Below are 17,556 nucleotides of genomic sequence, written 5' to 3' on the forward strand. Positions count from 1 at the left end.
ATGCTAAATTTATCTTTGTGACAAATTGGTTTAAGGTTCCAGCATCATTCATTCAAATGTTAACATTTCATCCATAAGTGGCATCTGTTGTCCTACTTCAGCCCAACCAGTTACATTATTAGGACTGTGTGCCAGAGCCAGATTTGGTGGAAATGAAAGGGCCTGAGTATTAAAGTAGTCCAAGCTTTTTTTTAGTCCCATTCCAAAGCAAAGGCTTTCTCTCCCCTGAGGCTCTGAAGCGCACTTTTGTTGGGCCTCTTCCCCCTTCACATCCTCACCTGCAGGCAGTTTTAGGGACTGAAGTGAAAAAAATGGAGGAAGCAAATAGAAACTAATGTTTTTGGACCTTGAATATGACTGAAACGAACTGCTTATTTGGCTGAGTTATTGAAGAAGAATGTCTTGATTCTATCATAATGGTCTTCGAATAGAAGACCTGAAAACAGTGCCCATACAGCTATGATGTAGCTGTGAGTGACAGCATATTGGCTTAATTTAGTAAAAAAAAGTAACCGCCCCCTTTATTATTTTGCTGAAATAGCTGGATTTGTTGAATCCATGTTGATGACTGTGGAGCTTCTTTTGACTATAAGATTATTAGATTGTGGTGTTAAACATATAGTGTGTATTTGCACTGGAGAGACTATGACTATGATTTTTCTTGACTTTGTTGAGAGGGATAACTACACTGAAGTCCAGACTATCTTCTTCTCTGCAGCATTTATAGTTGGGGGCATTTCAAAACGTACGCTGCTCATTTCATAGTTGAGATTCTCTACTTCATTGTCCACAACTGAGTCAACTGTTGTGAAGTCCAAATTTTCATTGTGTCTATCCCTGTAATTGTTTTTCTCCCTCTTCCTCTCTGTCTGACTGTCTCTCTGGCTTTCCCGCCTTCTTACACATACACATACACATACACTCACTTACACACAGCCAATCTTCCCTCAGAGCCCCAGCAGCAGTGTCGCTACGCCCACCAGCACTTTAAGCACTCCTTCCAGGAGGAGTAGCTGTGCCCTGCAGGATCTCTACATCCCTCCTCCTCCAGCAGAGCCCTACACCCCCAGGTGAACACAAGTACACATAAAGCACTTAAGGGATGATATGCAGCTTCTCCAAATATCAAAGGTACCCTGTTTTGGGTACACCCCTGGCAGCATGATTGCAGCTTTAATTTTTTTATGTGTTGCTAATTTATTTGTGTCATTCAAATTCATTAAACACATAAGCACCAGGAATGACAATGAAGCACAATTCTGACTTCTTGTGCTGCTTTATGTAATTTAAAAAGAGTAGCAAAGCACCAAAAAAGGCAAACCAGTGAAGAAGAAGACAGCTGTAATAGCAAATCAAATAGATGTAAACTGCCAATATTTAAAAAAAAAAGGCTTTGTAAAAATAATTATTATAACCAATAAATTGTTGATAATTAATTTTCTTTGTTTATCGGACCTCATAAACATATATTTATGCGTTTAGTTTAATAAAACACAAATATGGATGCTAAAAAAACATCTTTTAGTACCTTTGATACCTTTGATTTCTTAGTGAACCCGTCACTGAGGTGTAGCCTAAAATACTGCCGCAGGATATACTGCCATCCAATTTTATTCCTCACTGAGCCTCAGCCGTAGCCTCATCTTTTCTTAAAGCTCATTTAGACATGCTTACAGCCTCAACAATCAAAACCTAATAGTGAATGCAAGCTAAACATTTTATGTCAACATGTTAACATGCTGATGTTATAGATCACTGCTTCCACCACTTTTATAGTTTGGTATACATTCTAATTTACTTTAATTTAAGGGAAAAAGACTAAAACTTTAAGGATAAAGCGTGGTTATTCCTCTGTGCCACTGCTGTGACAATCTAATGAATACAGATGTGAGTCATCGTGTTGCACTGGTAGACATGCACTTATACCTGAACTTGAACTCTCTTTTGTTGGAGTTGTTGGACTGATTGCCTTTCAACTGAAAAGAATATATTTTTTTCTTTTAAATGTGAGCATTACATGCATGTGGTATAGATTTTTTTCAGTTCTCTGACTGATATGTTGCTATCTTTCACTAAAGAGATGACAAGGGAGACCTGCAGGATGAAGATCCTCAATCTGACATCCACGCTGCAGAAGGATCTGAGTCACCAAACTCCTACCTCGACCAGGAGTGTCGGCGCCGATTTCCCCAAGTGGAGGAGGATGCTATACTTTACTGTTACGAATACGACCAGAACCAAGAGGTGGCATCAGTCCGCAGGGGGAGCACTCCTACTTATGGTGAGACCTCTGCCTTATCTGAAGATGCATCTTTGTGATCGTGAGAGCTAAGAATTCAAAGTCCTTGGAATGCAACGTGCTTATGTTTCTAGGTGTTTTTGAGACATCTGCAGCTGTTTGATGTGTGTGTGGGCAGCTGTGTAACATTGACGATCCTTGTGCCTCCTTGCTGCAGGCAGGCTTAGACCCATCTCAATGCCAGTGGAATACAACTGGGTGGGAGACAACGAGGACCTGGCGAAGCTGAGGAGAGAGAGCAGGAGAGGTGAGTGGGAGGCAGTGGGAGAAAGGAAAAAAAAAGAAAGGGAGGCAGAGAAGGACATAGGGAGCTGGGGCGAGGGGGTGGATATCTCATAATATCCTCACCCTCTCAGATCTCGGAGCCAAGAAGTAAAAGCGTGAGCTGGCCTGTCAAAACTGATAACATGCTGGATATCAGCTCCTGCCTCTATCTCCTCCATATGTTCATAATCTATCTCTGCTCCCTATTCCCCTTCATCCCTCTGTTACAGTTGCTCTCAGCTTGGCCGTTTCTCTCTGTTTGGATATAAAAAGTACACTGTTGCTTTGGCAACTGTATAGATATATTTTCCTGAGATGTTCACATTTCATTGGTGAGTGTTAAGCGAGGTGGTAAATGCTGTAGGAGGAGACTCCATTGGTTTACATCAGAATCAGAGAAGGACATGAGTGATGTGTCGGTTTCCTCTGTGGATCATGGTTCCTTACTTGGACGTTTTAGGGCTTTCTGCCTGACAACAGCTCCCTCTTTAATTTTTGTAACTTAACAAGTCCCCCAGTCAAAATAACCATAGAAGTTGTCTGCCCATACCCTTAAATTTGACCTTAAATGTGTGTAAAGCACCACCGCTGCAAGCTGCAGTAGGAAAATACGGCTCATATGAGCATTTATTAAGCACGTGTCATTCTCATTTACTTTACTTTTTTTCTTTAAAAGCCACAAAAATCCTCCTGAGTAGGCTGAAGGCATGTTACATTTAGCTCATTCAAGCATACCATGACAGATGTTCAAAACCAACATATGGCAAATTTTGCAATGTGTAAAATGGTCCACACAAACATAGCACCTTTCTAACCTTGTCTAAGCTCCATAAAACACTTTACACTTTTTTCTCATTCACCCAGACACTCATATAGTGCTTCTTATTATATATGCATGCACTTTATATACAGCATACAGGGCTTTTTCTTTATAGTTACACACCAGTGAACATATCAAGAGTATTATGGGGTTCAGTGCCTTGCTCAAGGGCACTTTGAAACATGGATGTACTGTGAACTGAACTCCCAGCCTCCCAGTTGAAAGTCGACCACTTTACCAGTCGAGCCACAGCTGCCCTGAATGTGGCCTTCATGGACACCATTTTGTTGGTTTCCTTGGTTTCATGGAACCACAGCACATTACTACAAAATCTCTCACTTCCTGGTTGTGTTTAGCCAGTATCATCCCGTCATTTGGGTTTGAAATAAAAACTACTTTGTTAGAGTTAGACAATGATTGAGGTAACGGCTAAAATCCATTCTTTTTACAAGGCAACCATTACTGTAAACCTCAAGGATGCCATTTTTACATTCATATGTAGTTGCACCAATGGCCACAAGACGTTGGTCATTCTCCGAATGTAACTTTAGGTCATATCTGCATGCACGACCTGTGGAGGCGTAGTTAGGTTGAGGACAGTCGTTTAACTGTGTAATAGTTAATTACAACAACGCGTGATATCTTAGACATTTTCCTTTGAAACCATTTAAAAAAAGAAAATATGATTGGAAGTACATTGGATGAAGCATCTATCATCCTCACAAGCTAACTTTAAATTATCTGATCAACAAAACACCGCCCACTGGGACATGAGCTGCCATTCTTAACTGCTAGCACTACTAAAACCTGCCTGTGGCTGCCAGTGTCGATCTCATAGTGATTCCAGTATCACAGAGAGAATCCAGCTGCTCTGCATGGTAATGGAATAGAGTACATTAGCAAAATCAGTGAAAATGGAAATAACCATTATTTTAAGATTAATTTTAAAAAATCCTGTTACTAATAGCCTGTTAACCAGCATCAGGAGGAAAGCCACATTATTCTATTTTTCTGCACCTTCAGCAGACAAACACTGCCATGTTTCTCGTACTTGTGAATGAAATGGTTGTGTAGATGTAGCCATGTTTTTACGAGCATAAATACACAAAAGATCAAAAGATCCATAGATATGATTTGTCATTCAGTGTTCAGTACTGATTTTTCTTCTTTTGTGTCCTTGCAGAGAATTCCCTGATGCGTTTTGCTAGTGAAGACAAACCCCACGGGGAGAACTTTCTGCTGGGCCGCAGCCTGAGTCAGAACAGGAGGAAAATGGAGCGAGGAAGCAGCCCCACTCATTACACACTCGTTCCTGCCCTCCAGATGCAAGTCTCCCTGTCCACGTCCAGCTCTGACTCTGCATCCCTATATCATGTCAGTCCCTTATGTGCCTATGAGAAGTAAGAAGTAGCAGTGGGAGCACATAGTAGTGCTGGGATCTGCTGTATGTCATCAATCTTTTTTTTGCTCCTGCAGGTGTTTGAGCGCTCCTCGCTGCGGTCAAGGTCTAAAAAGAAGAATAAAGGTAGAAAAAATTTGTTTAGAGATATTTTACTTGAGTGCACGTGTACTCAGATACAAGCATGAGCAGATGTTTCTTTGGTTGGGAGTGTTTTTTGACCCCTCCTCTTCTCTACACCTACAGCTGGAAGTCCTATGTCTTCTACCAGCAAGCGGCGGATTTCCTGCAGGGACCTGGGTCAGGGGGACTGTCAGGGCTGGCTGTGGAAAAAGAAGGATGCTAAAACCTATTTTTCACAGAAGTGGAAGAAGTACTGGTTCATCCTGAAAGATACGTGCCTGTACTGGTACATGAATGAGGAGGTGAGTACGAGAAGTTTCTTAGAATAGATCGCATCATGAAAACTTTATTCAAACTGTTAAACTTTGATTTAAATCTGCTTTTGCTTGTCTCAGGATGAAAAGGCAGAGGGCTTTGTCAGCCTCCCAGAATTCAAGATTGAACGTGCTACTGAATGCAGAAGGAAATAGTACGTACAGCATGGATTTTACAACACATAGAAATTTGTGAATGGTATTTAATTCAGCCTCAAATTTATACAAATCGAGTTATATGTTTTGGGGCTGCACGGTGGTTTTGTGGTTAGCACCGTCATCTCACAGCGAGAGGGTTCCTGGTTCTACTCCCAACTGGGGTCTTTCCGTGTTTGCATGTTCTTCCCGTGTATGTGTGGGTTCTCCTCGGGTACTCCAGCTATCTCCCACCACGCAAAAACATGCATGTTAGGTTAATTGTTGACTCTAAATTGACCCTGGAAACGAGTGTGAGCGTGCTGTGGTTGTTTGTCTCTGTGTGGCCCTGTGATGGACTGGCGACCTGTCCAGGTAGTGCCTTCCCTCTCGCCCAATGACAGCCGGGGTAGGGTCCAGCCCCCTGACTTGATTTAAGCTGATATAGTAGATGGATAGTTATGGTTCCCGAATACAATCCATAAAGCTGTAAGCTTAAATTTTATGGCACATATTGAGAGACAGTTCCTCAGAAATATTGCATTGTGGAGATAATCTTATGCAGGTGGCTCATTTTTAACGTTTTTAGCTGCAGAGGTTGCATTTACTTCTAATTCCTTTACAAAAAAAAAATCAATTTGCTAATGGTTGGTCCAACTATTTCTTCCAAATCTGAGAATAAATCTGTATTAATCTTTTCATTCATATTGATTTGTATTCATATTATTTGCTACACTGAATGTTCTTTTTCTTGTTCTCACAAGTTAAACTGCTTCCCTTTCAGTGCTTTCAAGGCTTGCCATCCGAAGATAAAGACCTTTTACTTTGCTGCGGAAAATGTAGATGACATGTCCCGGTGAGTTTACTAAGCTTTGAAAGCCTTGCTGCAAACTCCCCCAGTCCTGCATTCAAACCCCCACTGCCGACATACGAAATGCATCTACTGGACCACCCACTGCCCTAACAACAGAGTGGGAAAAACACATTAAAGCACAAGATGTTTCATAGACTGCTGACCTGCAGTGTGTCATGAATGTTATTCCCCCCCCACAGGTGGCTGAGTCGTCTCAGTATGGCAGTTGCAGGTTACTCTGAGCAGGAGAATATGCGCCAGGACCAGGGTGAGATTACTCACCGTTTCTATTCACGAAACTGCAAAAATAAAAACTCTTACAGGCCATCCGCTGCTGAAATTAAGCAGTGGGGTGGTGTGCGGTTGCTTTCAGATTGAATAATCATATTTAGATTAGTTAGAACAAATGTGTGTATGGACCCTCAGCTCTATCAATACATGTTGCCAACAAGCAGCTCAGAGCTAAATTTAACTTGCATTCACTTTCCAAAGCTGCTTTATCCAATAAATTGTTACACGTGCAGCTAACGAAAGGGAAAAAAAATAAAAAAGCTATACAGACTACAGAACATTTAGGCTTACGGTTGATATAGCTCATGCAGAAAGTGATACACATCGATGAAAAGCCATATATAGTTGCATTTCATGAAACAGCCTACTTACAACATAAATAGATGGTGTAGTTGTTCCCTTGTTCATGTGCTTTGCTTGCACTTGCTTTTCTGCCTCATTCCAGCACCATCAGAAAAGCAAACTGCACGGTGATAAAAGTTAAGCGCTCACCAGTAATTTTCATACTGGCAAGCCTCTCCTAAAAATGGGATTTTCTCTGTTAAGTGTTTACAGGAGTACAAGTCAGGATAGACAGACAAGGAAAATGATCCAAGGAAAACATCCATGCGCACAATAATTATACCATAAAGCTAATATCAAGGCCTCAGACTCAGGACACAGACCCAGGGTCAGTTCCAAAGCAAAGATGTTTATTAGATATAAACAATAAGGCAGGTTGAGGATCTCCCGACAGAGCAAAAGAAAAGGCTGTGAAACACCTAAACACTCTCCTCAGTAAATATGGCTGAGGACGAGTGCAGCTATGAAAGTTATAGAACAAATCTCTCCAGCTCAGGAGGAAAACAGAAAAACTATGAACAATAACCAAAGAAACTCTCACGCTCTCCTATTGAGGCGAATTTAAACAAAATACGCTCTTAAAGAAACAAAAGGGGAGGTGCTATGAAACTTAAACAATTAACTTGAATTAACACTCCAAAAATGGAGGAACAAAACAAGGCTGTGAAACTTCCCGTGATTACATAAATTAACTATGGCTGTGAATAACTTACAAACAATACGCTCTGCAGGAGAGTCGCTCGACTGCAGGCTCGAGGAAACTATGGCTGTGAAATCTATGGTTCAAGAGGCGAGTCATGAAGCTCGTGACAAGAGACAACATACCGACACAGGGAGACGCAGACTATTTGAACACATGAGGGACCAAGGGGAACAGGTGGAAACACTTTGGGAATCAGGGAAGACAATCAGACTCTTGACACGGGAGGAAGGGCAAGATAAAAGTCAAGATAAAGTCATACTTTAGATAGATGAGGGAGTTTATCAATGTGAAACACTTAAAGCAGGAGTCTAAAGCATACTAGCTATTTAGCATTGATTTATTATCTCATGCAATGAAACTATGTCAAAAACTTTTGTTTGTTTTCATTCTTTTTTCTGCTTTTCCGAAGAATTTATAGGAAAACAAACATGGAATTGAATTTAACACAAATCCTAATTGATTGTGTGTGTTGCTGCAATGAACTGAGACTGGATGTATTGAATTTAATAAACAGATCTTATTTCTAGGTCAGCAGCAGAAGCATGTAGGCTATCTTTGCTTTATGCTGAGGCGGAAAGGCACCCTTGTTATTTTTATATTTTGCTATTCTTTGGCTTCTTACAAACAGACAGGAAATAATGTAACTAACACTTCTGCTATTTGGAGAAGCTGACATAGCCAAAGTGGATGTGTGAGAAGTCTGTCATTGGTTTTATGAAGAGGAGCTTCTTTTTTATAGGTACACCATTAAATCGGATCCACAACACCTCCAGACATTTTCCCAGCAAGTTCTCACTTTTAAGATTAATCCCTCTTCGCACTCACCCTCAACAGTGTTGCTGCAGTCAGAGCACATATTTAGAAATTGAGCTTCCTGACCTGTTCACACAGAATATAATACGTCTGTATGAGTCATATTATAACTATTGTCCTTATATGCAGCGTTTAATTTGATTTAGCCTTTAAGTAATAACACGAGTCTTTTCATTCATGATTCAGATTACTGGAGTGAGAGTGATCATGAGGACATGGAGATGCCCCAAATGCCCAAACAGGACAGTCCACCGCCACCTTATGACACCTATCCTCGGGCATCCTCTGTGAGTTTGCACACTGCTGGTATTAAAGATGACACGGGTGTCTTCGATGTGACACACTACTATTCTTTTCTTACAACAATCTGTATTTAGGTGAGTCCCTACCTGGAGCCAAAACGTGGCCACGTTTCCTCTTCTGACACGTTTCATTCACGTTCCTCTCATGAGGAATTCCACTCGGAGCCCCAGGAAAGCAGCAGCAACAACAGCGTGTCCCCTGGGCAGAAGACGAGCAGCCACCGAAATTCATGGCAGGACCAGATGGAGAGCAACACAAGGATGCACTACCTCCAGACATTTCCCGTTGAGGAATCCCTGCGATCTGAAGACAGAAACCAGCTGGCAATGGAGTACCGCAGGCAGTCCACTCTGCCTGCACAGCGCAGCCTGCTGCAAGAACAGTACAGAGCCCTGCCACTGCCCCTCAGGGCCAGTATTGATTCAGACGCAGGAGGAAAACCTCGTAGCTTCACACTTCCCCGAGACAGCGGGCTCCACGCTATCCTGGCTGCCACCGCCGCTGCGTCAGATCAGAGGGAACCCCAGCACTATCAGCTGGATCGAGGTAGAGACACAGGTCAGACTCAGCCCCCACATGAATTTTCACAAGAACTGCAAATGTACACATTAAAAATTAAAAAGGTCAACAATTAAAAATGACCATCAGTGATTGAAGAAATGTTTGTCTTTCACGCTCCTACTCGTACTTATGGTGCAAGTTTGACTTAAAACGACACCAACTCTCATATATATCTATATATAGAGAGATATACGTATACATATATACACAGTTTATGTCAAAGGTTTGATGATATCATGTCGGTTTAATCAAAAACACTTAGTTGAAAGGCAGTTTAAACCAAGTCATTATAACAAATCTGATGCAGCTGAAGGCCTACCTGAGCTGATCTGACAGGTCTATGGGGGTGCTAAAAAGTTGTGGTAGACAGTTAGAGAAGGTTAAGTAATCCGTCTTTACATTATTATTTGAATTATGCTGACATGAGAATGTCCTATATCAGGTCTACATGCTGTTCAGTCTTTCATCTGCTTGGGATTGAGCAAATGTATTTATTTATCATCATGTATTTTATTAAAGCCCATAACAGGCAGTCAGAGCCAGCAAATGTCAGAGGTCGAATGCTCGCTATTATTGCTTTATTGGAGTGGAGTTGAAGCCAGCCTATTTGGCATCTCTCCAAGACCTCCAGGGCAGTTGTCCAAGTGAGATCAAATTTAGTGTCTTATTTGATACTGATTTATGTTGGCATTCTACTCTCCCTTTCTCCCTGATATACGCTCATACTCATTCCTTCTCTCTTTTGTTGCTCTCTCTCGTGCCTGATCGAGATGCCGTTGTGCCTCTCAGCACTGTTTGGATGGGGAAGTGAGAAAGAATCCTTTCAGCCTATGTTAATGTTGAATTCTGAACAGGATAAAGAAACATGCCTGAGGGTCCTGTCTTCACGTCCTCATTTATCTATTGCTCCCCCGTCCATACTCTCCACCGCTTCCTATAAAGATGCGAGAGATACAAAACAGGCAGCTAACAAAGCATGATACATTTCAAAGCACATGTCAGAATCTACCACCGTACATCCAAAAAAAAAACAAACAACAAAGTGACAAATACAAGGATGAGAGCCTTTAGTGTAATGTGCATGTCATGCCAATAGAGGGCAGTGCATTTATACAAGAGATGAGGTGTCCTGGTAGATTATTAGGTTGATGCATTAGTGTGTCTTCAGGGTTTTTAGGCCACATTTCTCCCCTTGTTTCCATCCTGTACAAGATCTTGTAAAATACCACAATGAAGGTGCATACCACTGAAATATGTGCTTCGAAGACTCATTGCGATTATCTTCTGAGCCTGTGAAGAAAATTAGTATGCGCCGGGTATCGAGAGTGATAACAACCTAAAAAAGAATATAAAAGAGTATTCATTTTTACATGAATGATGCTCTTGCTAAAACACAATTTCCTTTTTTTTTTTAAATGTTAATCAACAAATCAACTGTGAAGCGCTTTGGGTTTCAGATATTTAATAATATATATATATATATCTATATTAATAAAGTTGAGTTGAGTTGAGGTAGTAAGTTTAATTGTTAGAAAACGTGTGTATACACTAACAAAATTATGCTTCAGTGCCAGTAAATATGGAAAAAAAGATACATTTTGAAGTTCTTAATTTGAAAACATTTTCCTTTTTCTCCAGATACATCCTCCTCTTTGACCAGTCAACTGAAGCTTCTTTTAAACTAAAATTTTCTTTTCTAAACTAAAAAGAGGGCCAAAACAAACAATCTGTCCATTGAATTATGTGTCACAGTGATTTATGCTCTCAATCAACCAAACTGAATGATCAATTTCACTGTTATTCATATTATTTTGTTTTTTATAATTACTGTACAATGACAGATACAGCGACAGTCACATTCTTGCTGTCGTTTCGGAAACAAAGCTTATTTACCTTTTTAATAATGTCTTTCACAAACTACCGGGGAGACCATCTGTTTTTACCTCGTTTGCAGTAGAGATGATGTTGTGCTGTGATGAAGTTGCAGTGAAGTTTTTATCCATCTGAAAATAAACAGATTTTCATGTTTTAACAGACAATAACGCACAGACGCAGAGGGTAAATGTTGCACATGATCAGCTGCTCAGAGGAATCTGGCAGATTAGATTAGGACATAAATAAATTACAGCACTGTCCAGTCTGTCCTCATCCATGTGTTTACCTACGATAATCAACTGCAGCACCTAGTTGTTTCTTCTTCCCTGTCCAAACCGAATCTATCAGAGAAAAACAGTTTGAGTAGCAACTGAAGCTTCTGCTCTTGTCTAACCATGTATGAGTGTTTTCAAATGCTATGAAACAGAAGATGAACAAAAATTAAAACATCTACAAATGTGAAAACCTTCTTATTCATAGTCATCAGACTCCATTAATAATGGAGCTTATTTAGTGGTTGGGTCTCAATCAAATTAAGGTTTGTCTACAGTTTTACTCCATGCAGCAAAGGTTGATCATTAACTGATAACATTTCAATCTCACTTGGATGTTCGTAGAAAGATCCAAGTTGCATCTTCTTGAACAAATGACTTCATTATCAACACCGGTCTTCTTCATTCCTACAACTAAACACGCGTCAAGTTTGAAGTAGATCAGAATAACAGCTGTTATTCTGAAGAAGATGTAATGATAAGAAGATATGACACACACACATTTTTAGTTAGATGTGGAATCCTTGATGATTGCTTGTCCTTTTTGTTAGGCCATGGACGTGACTGCCGACTGCAGACAGACTCACTGGTGGATTTGTACCGGGCTCTGGAGCAGACCAATCTGTCCACCTCTGCTGACCACAGATCAGCTGGCCGCCTGGAGTATAAGCGGTCCTTTGTCCGCAGAGACCCCCTGCTAAATGAGAAGCTTCACCGCTTGCGGATGCTCCACAGCTCACTGAAGGTATGACAACAAGTTTAAGCACTGATTTTTATCCATATAGAATAATTTGCATATTAGGAATTCATTCTTTCATTTTCCAACAGAATGTTCCTCTTCAAGACAGAAATCATTCGTTGGAGTTTTTAGGGTAGCATGTTAAGGATCACCACCTCAGTATCATCTCTGGCTGTGCCTCACGCTGCTGGCTTCCCCCCTGCTGGAGACAAAGGTCACCAAAAACCCTCTTTCCCCTCTCATCTCTCTGTCTCTTCTCCTGTTCTGTTCTCCTGCTCCCTTAACTTCACTCAGCGTGTAGGAGCTCAAAGACTTGATGTCCCTCTTTACCTCATTACTCTTTTGTTTCTAAGATGAGGTCTCAGACAGAAGGAAAACAAAAGATGTCTCGCTATGTGAAATAATTAAGATTTACAGGGTTTATGGCAAATAAGCACTTTGTGTCCATGTCAAAGATTTGTCTGGGGGCTTTTGAAATATCGCTCACATGCATGGCCACCTCCGTTAAATTGTTTTGAACATAATGCTGGAGTCATGTACAGCTACTCTTAAGAGGCATTTTTGAGTGTACGCAACATTTCATTATGCATGTTTGTTTGATTCATGGGTATGTTTGTTCTATGAGTGTAAAGGGTGTTAAGCATATATATTTAATATTACATTCCAACCACAGTGATTACACAATGTTTTGGGGTACTTATTCAAATTGTACATCAAGTGCTGTGCCTCAGTGATAGTGAATGTACATTGTACCTTTTTAAGAGAGATGAGTGAAGATTTAGAAAGCAAGGCATTCCTCAAGGCAGAGGCACAGAAATATGATGCTTGGCAATAATGAACTAATGTTGTAAATTACAAAGGAATGATCAGAGTAGTTGTCTATTTTTGTATGCATGCTGTCTACCTGATTGTTTGTAAGACAGTTTTGTAATTCTAAGTGGTTCAGAGAATACTGTTGTTATCTTTCCCACCCCATGCACCCACAAGCACACATGCACCACGGTGTATTTTTAGTTCTTCTTATAGAAACTGGCCCAGAATATGTAATATTTTTTTTAAGTGTTCACCATTAAAAGATGAATAGCTGTATTTATTAAGTGTTTAATGTAAAAGCATGCTTTGTAAAACTAAAACACATTACAATGTTGTTTGAAACTGACTCATATTGCACACCTGTGCCATACTGTAGCTACATTACTTTTTTATTAAATAAATTCTGGTACAAGCATACATAGGAGTCGCTGTTACTCTCATAAAACAATTCCTTTTTTTGACACTTTAGTTACTAGGGTGCCTAGCACAGGTTTGGCTCATGATCGTAACGATAGGAACCTCATTAACACAGTCTTTGCACAGGAGGCCCCTGGTGTTCGTACAGCACATGGTAATGTGGAATTGACCAAAAATAACACAGAAGAGGATCAGTTGAACAGTGACACGTTTGTTGTACAGTGCAACAAAGTTATTCCATATCCAGAAGAGACTGGTTTGTTTTAAACCAACAGAGAAATAGAGGGTGTGACACAACAATGTCTTTCCACCCCTGTTGTTTTAGATGTAGAAAAATAAACTGGGGCAGTCCTGCAATACATCACCCTCAGACACACTATGTCACCATATACTGCTCAGGGTCAGAAAACTGGCATCTCAGAGTAAATAAAAGGACTCTGTGTTAGAAATATTTGGGTGTGAAAATGTTGTAAGAAGCTGTAGGTTATAGTACTTTTACTATTTGGCAATGCTAACTTTTTTAAACACCTTATTTGAAAGCAGAAGAAAATACCTCATAGTTTTCTGTCTCAGACATGGCAGCAGAGTCTGTGTGGTTGGTTCACTTCATCCCGAGTGCAGAGTTTAGACTAGATTTAGATTCAGTTTTCTGGTTATAGTTAGAAAGTACAGTTAGAAAACTGTATGTCAGACCTAAAAGAAATGAGATGTTCAAACTTTCACAAATTAATTTTCAATTTAAATTCTCTATAAATTGAATACCATCTCAGACCTTTTCAGTTCTAACATCTTGTCTTGCAATCTGTGCATATTCTGTCCTATATTAACAGTTAATATTGAAATATCACAAGTGTAGATTTAGTTTTTGGAATTAAAGTAACGGTGGTGCAGCAACTTAAACCTGCCGATAATAGTTAATGATGGTTAATATATTAATGTTCTTGGGGAGACAAAGCAGATAAATGAGATGAACATCAGTAAAATCTCATTCACTGACTGGAGGAGTTCTGCTTTATTAACAAATGATTTTAGTACACAGGGATCTACACTTTGTAATGAATTAGATTACACACACAAGCTCACAGTCACAGTAAAATTCAGGCAAAACAAAGAAAAAATCCTAAATAAACAGGAACTTCAGGGACTTTTAAAAGGTACTTTGTTGCTCTCAGTTCATTGTGGCTCCTGAAGTATAAAAATGAGCAACATGTATACATAAGGTGAAAAGTCAGGGAGTAGAGCATGTATTTAAAGCAGCTGTGCAATCAATATGATTATAACAAACGGTAGTTAAACATTTACCAAACAAGTTAAACATCAAACGAAAGTAGTTGAACAGTTTTACCAGTTGTGTCTCATGCTTTGTCTAAACATCCCTGTCAGACCAAGAGAGGTGTGTTCCTGTGTTATGATCCAGGGTTCAGTGAGGAGCAAACAACAGAAAATTCAATCTGGCATGATATGAATTCAGCACTCCACATCCTCTTCTTGGTAATCGCTTTTCTGGTCTATTTTTTAGGTAAATTAGAGCTCAAATTGTGATTAAACAACATGGAAAGACAACAGATTCTGCATGGATTTTCTGTCTTCTCAGCACCATGCAGGTATGTTTCCACGGTAACATCCCATCTCTCAGCTACGTCATTTGCACTTGTCTGCTTTTTCTGCTGAAAAGCCTGAAGAATCGTTTCCTTATGAACTGTGTACTCAAACCATAGATTGTGGGATTAAGGAGGGGTGGAAATATCAAAAAGTACAGAGACAATAACAACTTGGTATGGTAAGATAGGTGACTACTGTCAAAGCGACCTTGTACTATTTCGAAAAAGCATCCAATAGAATAGTTAACAATAGCTAGTAGGTGAGGGGTGCAGGTCCTGAAGGCCTTGAACTTGGATTTACTGAATGACAATATGCAAATCCTCAGAATGTGTGAATATGAGTAAAAAATCATGATAAGCTGCGGACCTGTGTAAAGAACTACAGACAGTAAGCCAACTATGTTAACAAGAGAGGTATCTGTACATGCAAGTTTCACTAGTAAGTAGTTAATACAGTACACCTTTTCTATGGTTCTGCCACAATACGGTAACATAAGAGTGAAAATGAAAACAGTCAGAAATCCCAGCATAGGGTAAAGCCACATAAAAACAATCAGTTTAACTATCCTCTGTGACATGATTGCATGGTAAGACAGTGGATGACAAATGGCCACATACCTGTCGTAGCTCATCACTGCAAGAATTGTGAATTCAGTGATGGCAAATGTGTGTACAGCAAAGATCTGTACCTGACAAAATGAAAGGGATATTTCATGTAAGGGAGACAGTATGTTGAACAGCAGGGCTGGCAATAAGGCAGTGCTTCCATACAGCTCATTCACAGCCAAATTACACAATAGAACATACATTGGCTCATGCAGGGATTTTTCATGATGAATCACTTCAATCAATAAAACATTCTCAACAATGATGATTAGATATATAATCAGGAAAATGGAGAAGTAAATTGGCTTCAGGTCTTCCATTCCATAGTATTCAGACAGATAAAAAGATGTCACGACAGACACATTTTTCATACTGGCACAACTTGTGTCTTACCTGTGTCCTACCTACGTTTAACTGGACTGAGCAGCAGTATCACTTCAGCTTTATGTTTCTTCTCATCTGAACAAAGTCATGTGTCCTCGTCAATGCTCAAATGATTTCACAGCATCCGCACAGCCCCTGATTCATTTATCAACATCAATAACAACAACATTTTCTACACCGTCAATGATGTCATCGTTCGACCCCTATTTCAGATCAGCTGAACTTAACATGTGGAACCATAACTACACGTTGCAAACATAAACACCAACGAGTGACAGGAACGCTCAGTATTCATTATACCTTGAAGCAACCTTGGTATTTTAAATTCAGTGGTTGCAAGGCTGGTTAACATCAGTTCCCTTTTCCACCAGTAAAAAGAATTGCTAAAAGTAACAGGCTTCACCTCTGAAATAATTACTTTCCAAACACTGCAGCTTCACAGTTTTTTGTGTAAATATTCCCTGCCTTCAGGGTTTCACGTCACTCAATGACAACGCTTAATTATTACTTTTTGGACAGAAGTTTGAAAGTCAGGCAAAATGTTTTTGTTATGTTACAAGATGTTCTTTGCTTAAGGGTATTGGTCTCACTCTCATTAAGAGGCACTTCATAATTGCTTCCAAGGGGATGTAATGTACTGACCACTAATGAGCATGTTTATCCTTTAAGCTGCTCACTGTTTCTCTATTTTAAAAACAGTGAGAAAGAATTCCACGCAGCAGTAGACAATTTTAAAAGTGTAAAGGTACTGACGTGTGTTAAGCCAACTGAGCACCAGCTGAGGTGCAGAATTTAGTAACATTATGTAGACTGTGACAGGACAGTCTAAACTAAACCAAACTGCTAAATTTAGTCACAATGCAACGTTTGTGTTAGAAAAATTACCAATTATCATGTTAGGTTTTGGCTCAATCATTTTTATTAGTTGCATTTTAAATCTGGAAACTGCTTTCAGAGAAGTTGAGACAAATGCAGATTATGTGCATCACAGAATCCACTTTAAGTATTACTTTCAACATATTAAGAGATCCTTGGCTTTATGGGATTAATAACATCAGAATTATTATTTAAAGGGTTCCATTGATGTAGAACTGACTTCATTACACGGTTTTGTCTTCAACATCCTTCTACAAACAGGAAAAAACTGTTCTGAGAGCATTGGCCTGAGAATCTTCTCGTAATCTGTATATACTCGTGAAATTTGGATTTAAGAGAAAATAATTATTCCAAACAGGAGGAAAATTTAAAAAAAACTGCGTACAAGCCCCCCCCCCCCCCCCCCCCCCATTTATTTATGATGCATTTGGATATTGACTTTTGATCTGTTAATGTTCACTTTGTATAATTTTGGTATACGTTAAGAACAGAAATACAGCTGATAGGTTGAATAGAACAAAGATGCAAACACAGTCATTGGATATAATTTACATACTTCAGAATTAGACATGAACCTGTGGTTTCTAAGTGGGGAATATAGAACAACTTGTGTGTATCCCTATTAGTCTAACAGACATTTCTTTGGACCATGGGAGGAAACAGCAGCACATGGAGAAAACCAACGCAGGCAGAAGAGGAACATAAAGACTTTACACAGAAAGGCTCCACATTACTTCCTATGAGAATGTGCTG

At 39.7% G+C, this 17,556-nt stretch overlaps 2 protein-coding genes across 6 annotated transcripts in view; one reads left to right on the plus strand and one right to left on the minus strand.

Annotated features, from left to right (window-relative positions):
- Positions 1-13,745, plus strand: part of LOC140280199 (connector enhancer of kinase suppressor of ras 2-like) — a 28,152-nt gene extending 14,407 nt beyond the window's left edge. For 2 of the 5 annotated variants that reach the window (XM_072375490.1, XM_072375493.1), the window contains exons 10-22: positions 937-1,070; positions 2,079-2,281; positions 2,457-2,546; positions 4,567-4,757; positions 4,860-4,908; positions 5,029-5,207; positions 5,301-5,374; positions 6,139-6,210; positions 6,408-6,475; positions 8,543-8,643; positions 8,734-9,217; positions 11,919-12,112; positions 12,196-13,745. In XM_072375490.1, the coding sequence (XP_072231591.1) occupies positions 937-1,070; positions 2,079-2,281; positions 2,457-2,546; positions 4,567-4,757; positions 4,860-4,908; positions 5,029-5,207; positions 5,301-5,374; positions 6,139-6,210; positions 6,408-6,475; positions 8,543-8,643; positions 8,734-9,217; positions 11,919-12,112; positions 12,196-12,243 (1,887 nt within the window). In that variant the 3' untranslated portion in view covers positions 12,244-13,745. The remainder of the gene's footprint in view (positions 1-936; positions 1,071-2,078; positions 2,282-2,456; positions 2,547-4,566; positions 4,758-4,859; positions 4,909-5,028; positions 5,208-5,300; positions 5,375-6,138; positions 6,211-6,407; positions 6,476-8,542; positions 8,644-8,733; positions 9,218-11,918; positions 12,113-12,195) is intronic. The other 3 variants (XM_072375492.1, XM_072375494.1, XM_072375491.1) reach the window with 2 other exon arrangements.
- A 1,227-nt stretch (positions 13,746-14,972) lies between these two features.
- Positions 14,973-15,914, minus strand: LOC140279306 (olfactory receptor 8K5-like). Its single transcript, XM_072374425.1, has one exon. The coding sequence runs from the start codon at positions 15,912-15,914 to the stop codon at positions 14,973-14,975; it is 942 nt and encodes a 313-aa protein (XP_072230526.1).
- Positions 15,915-17,556: the final 1,642 nt, after the last annotated feature.

This window comes from Leuresthes tenuis, unplaced genomic scaffold (assembly GCF_036924035.1).
Source record: "Leuresthes tenuis unplaced genomic scaffold, fLeuTen1.0.hap1 SCAF_21, whole genome shotgun sequence".
Classification (NCBI taxonomy): Eukaryota; Metazoa; Chordata; class Actinopteri; order Atheriniformes; family Atherinopsidae; genus Leuresthes; species Leuresthes tenuis.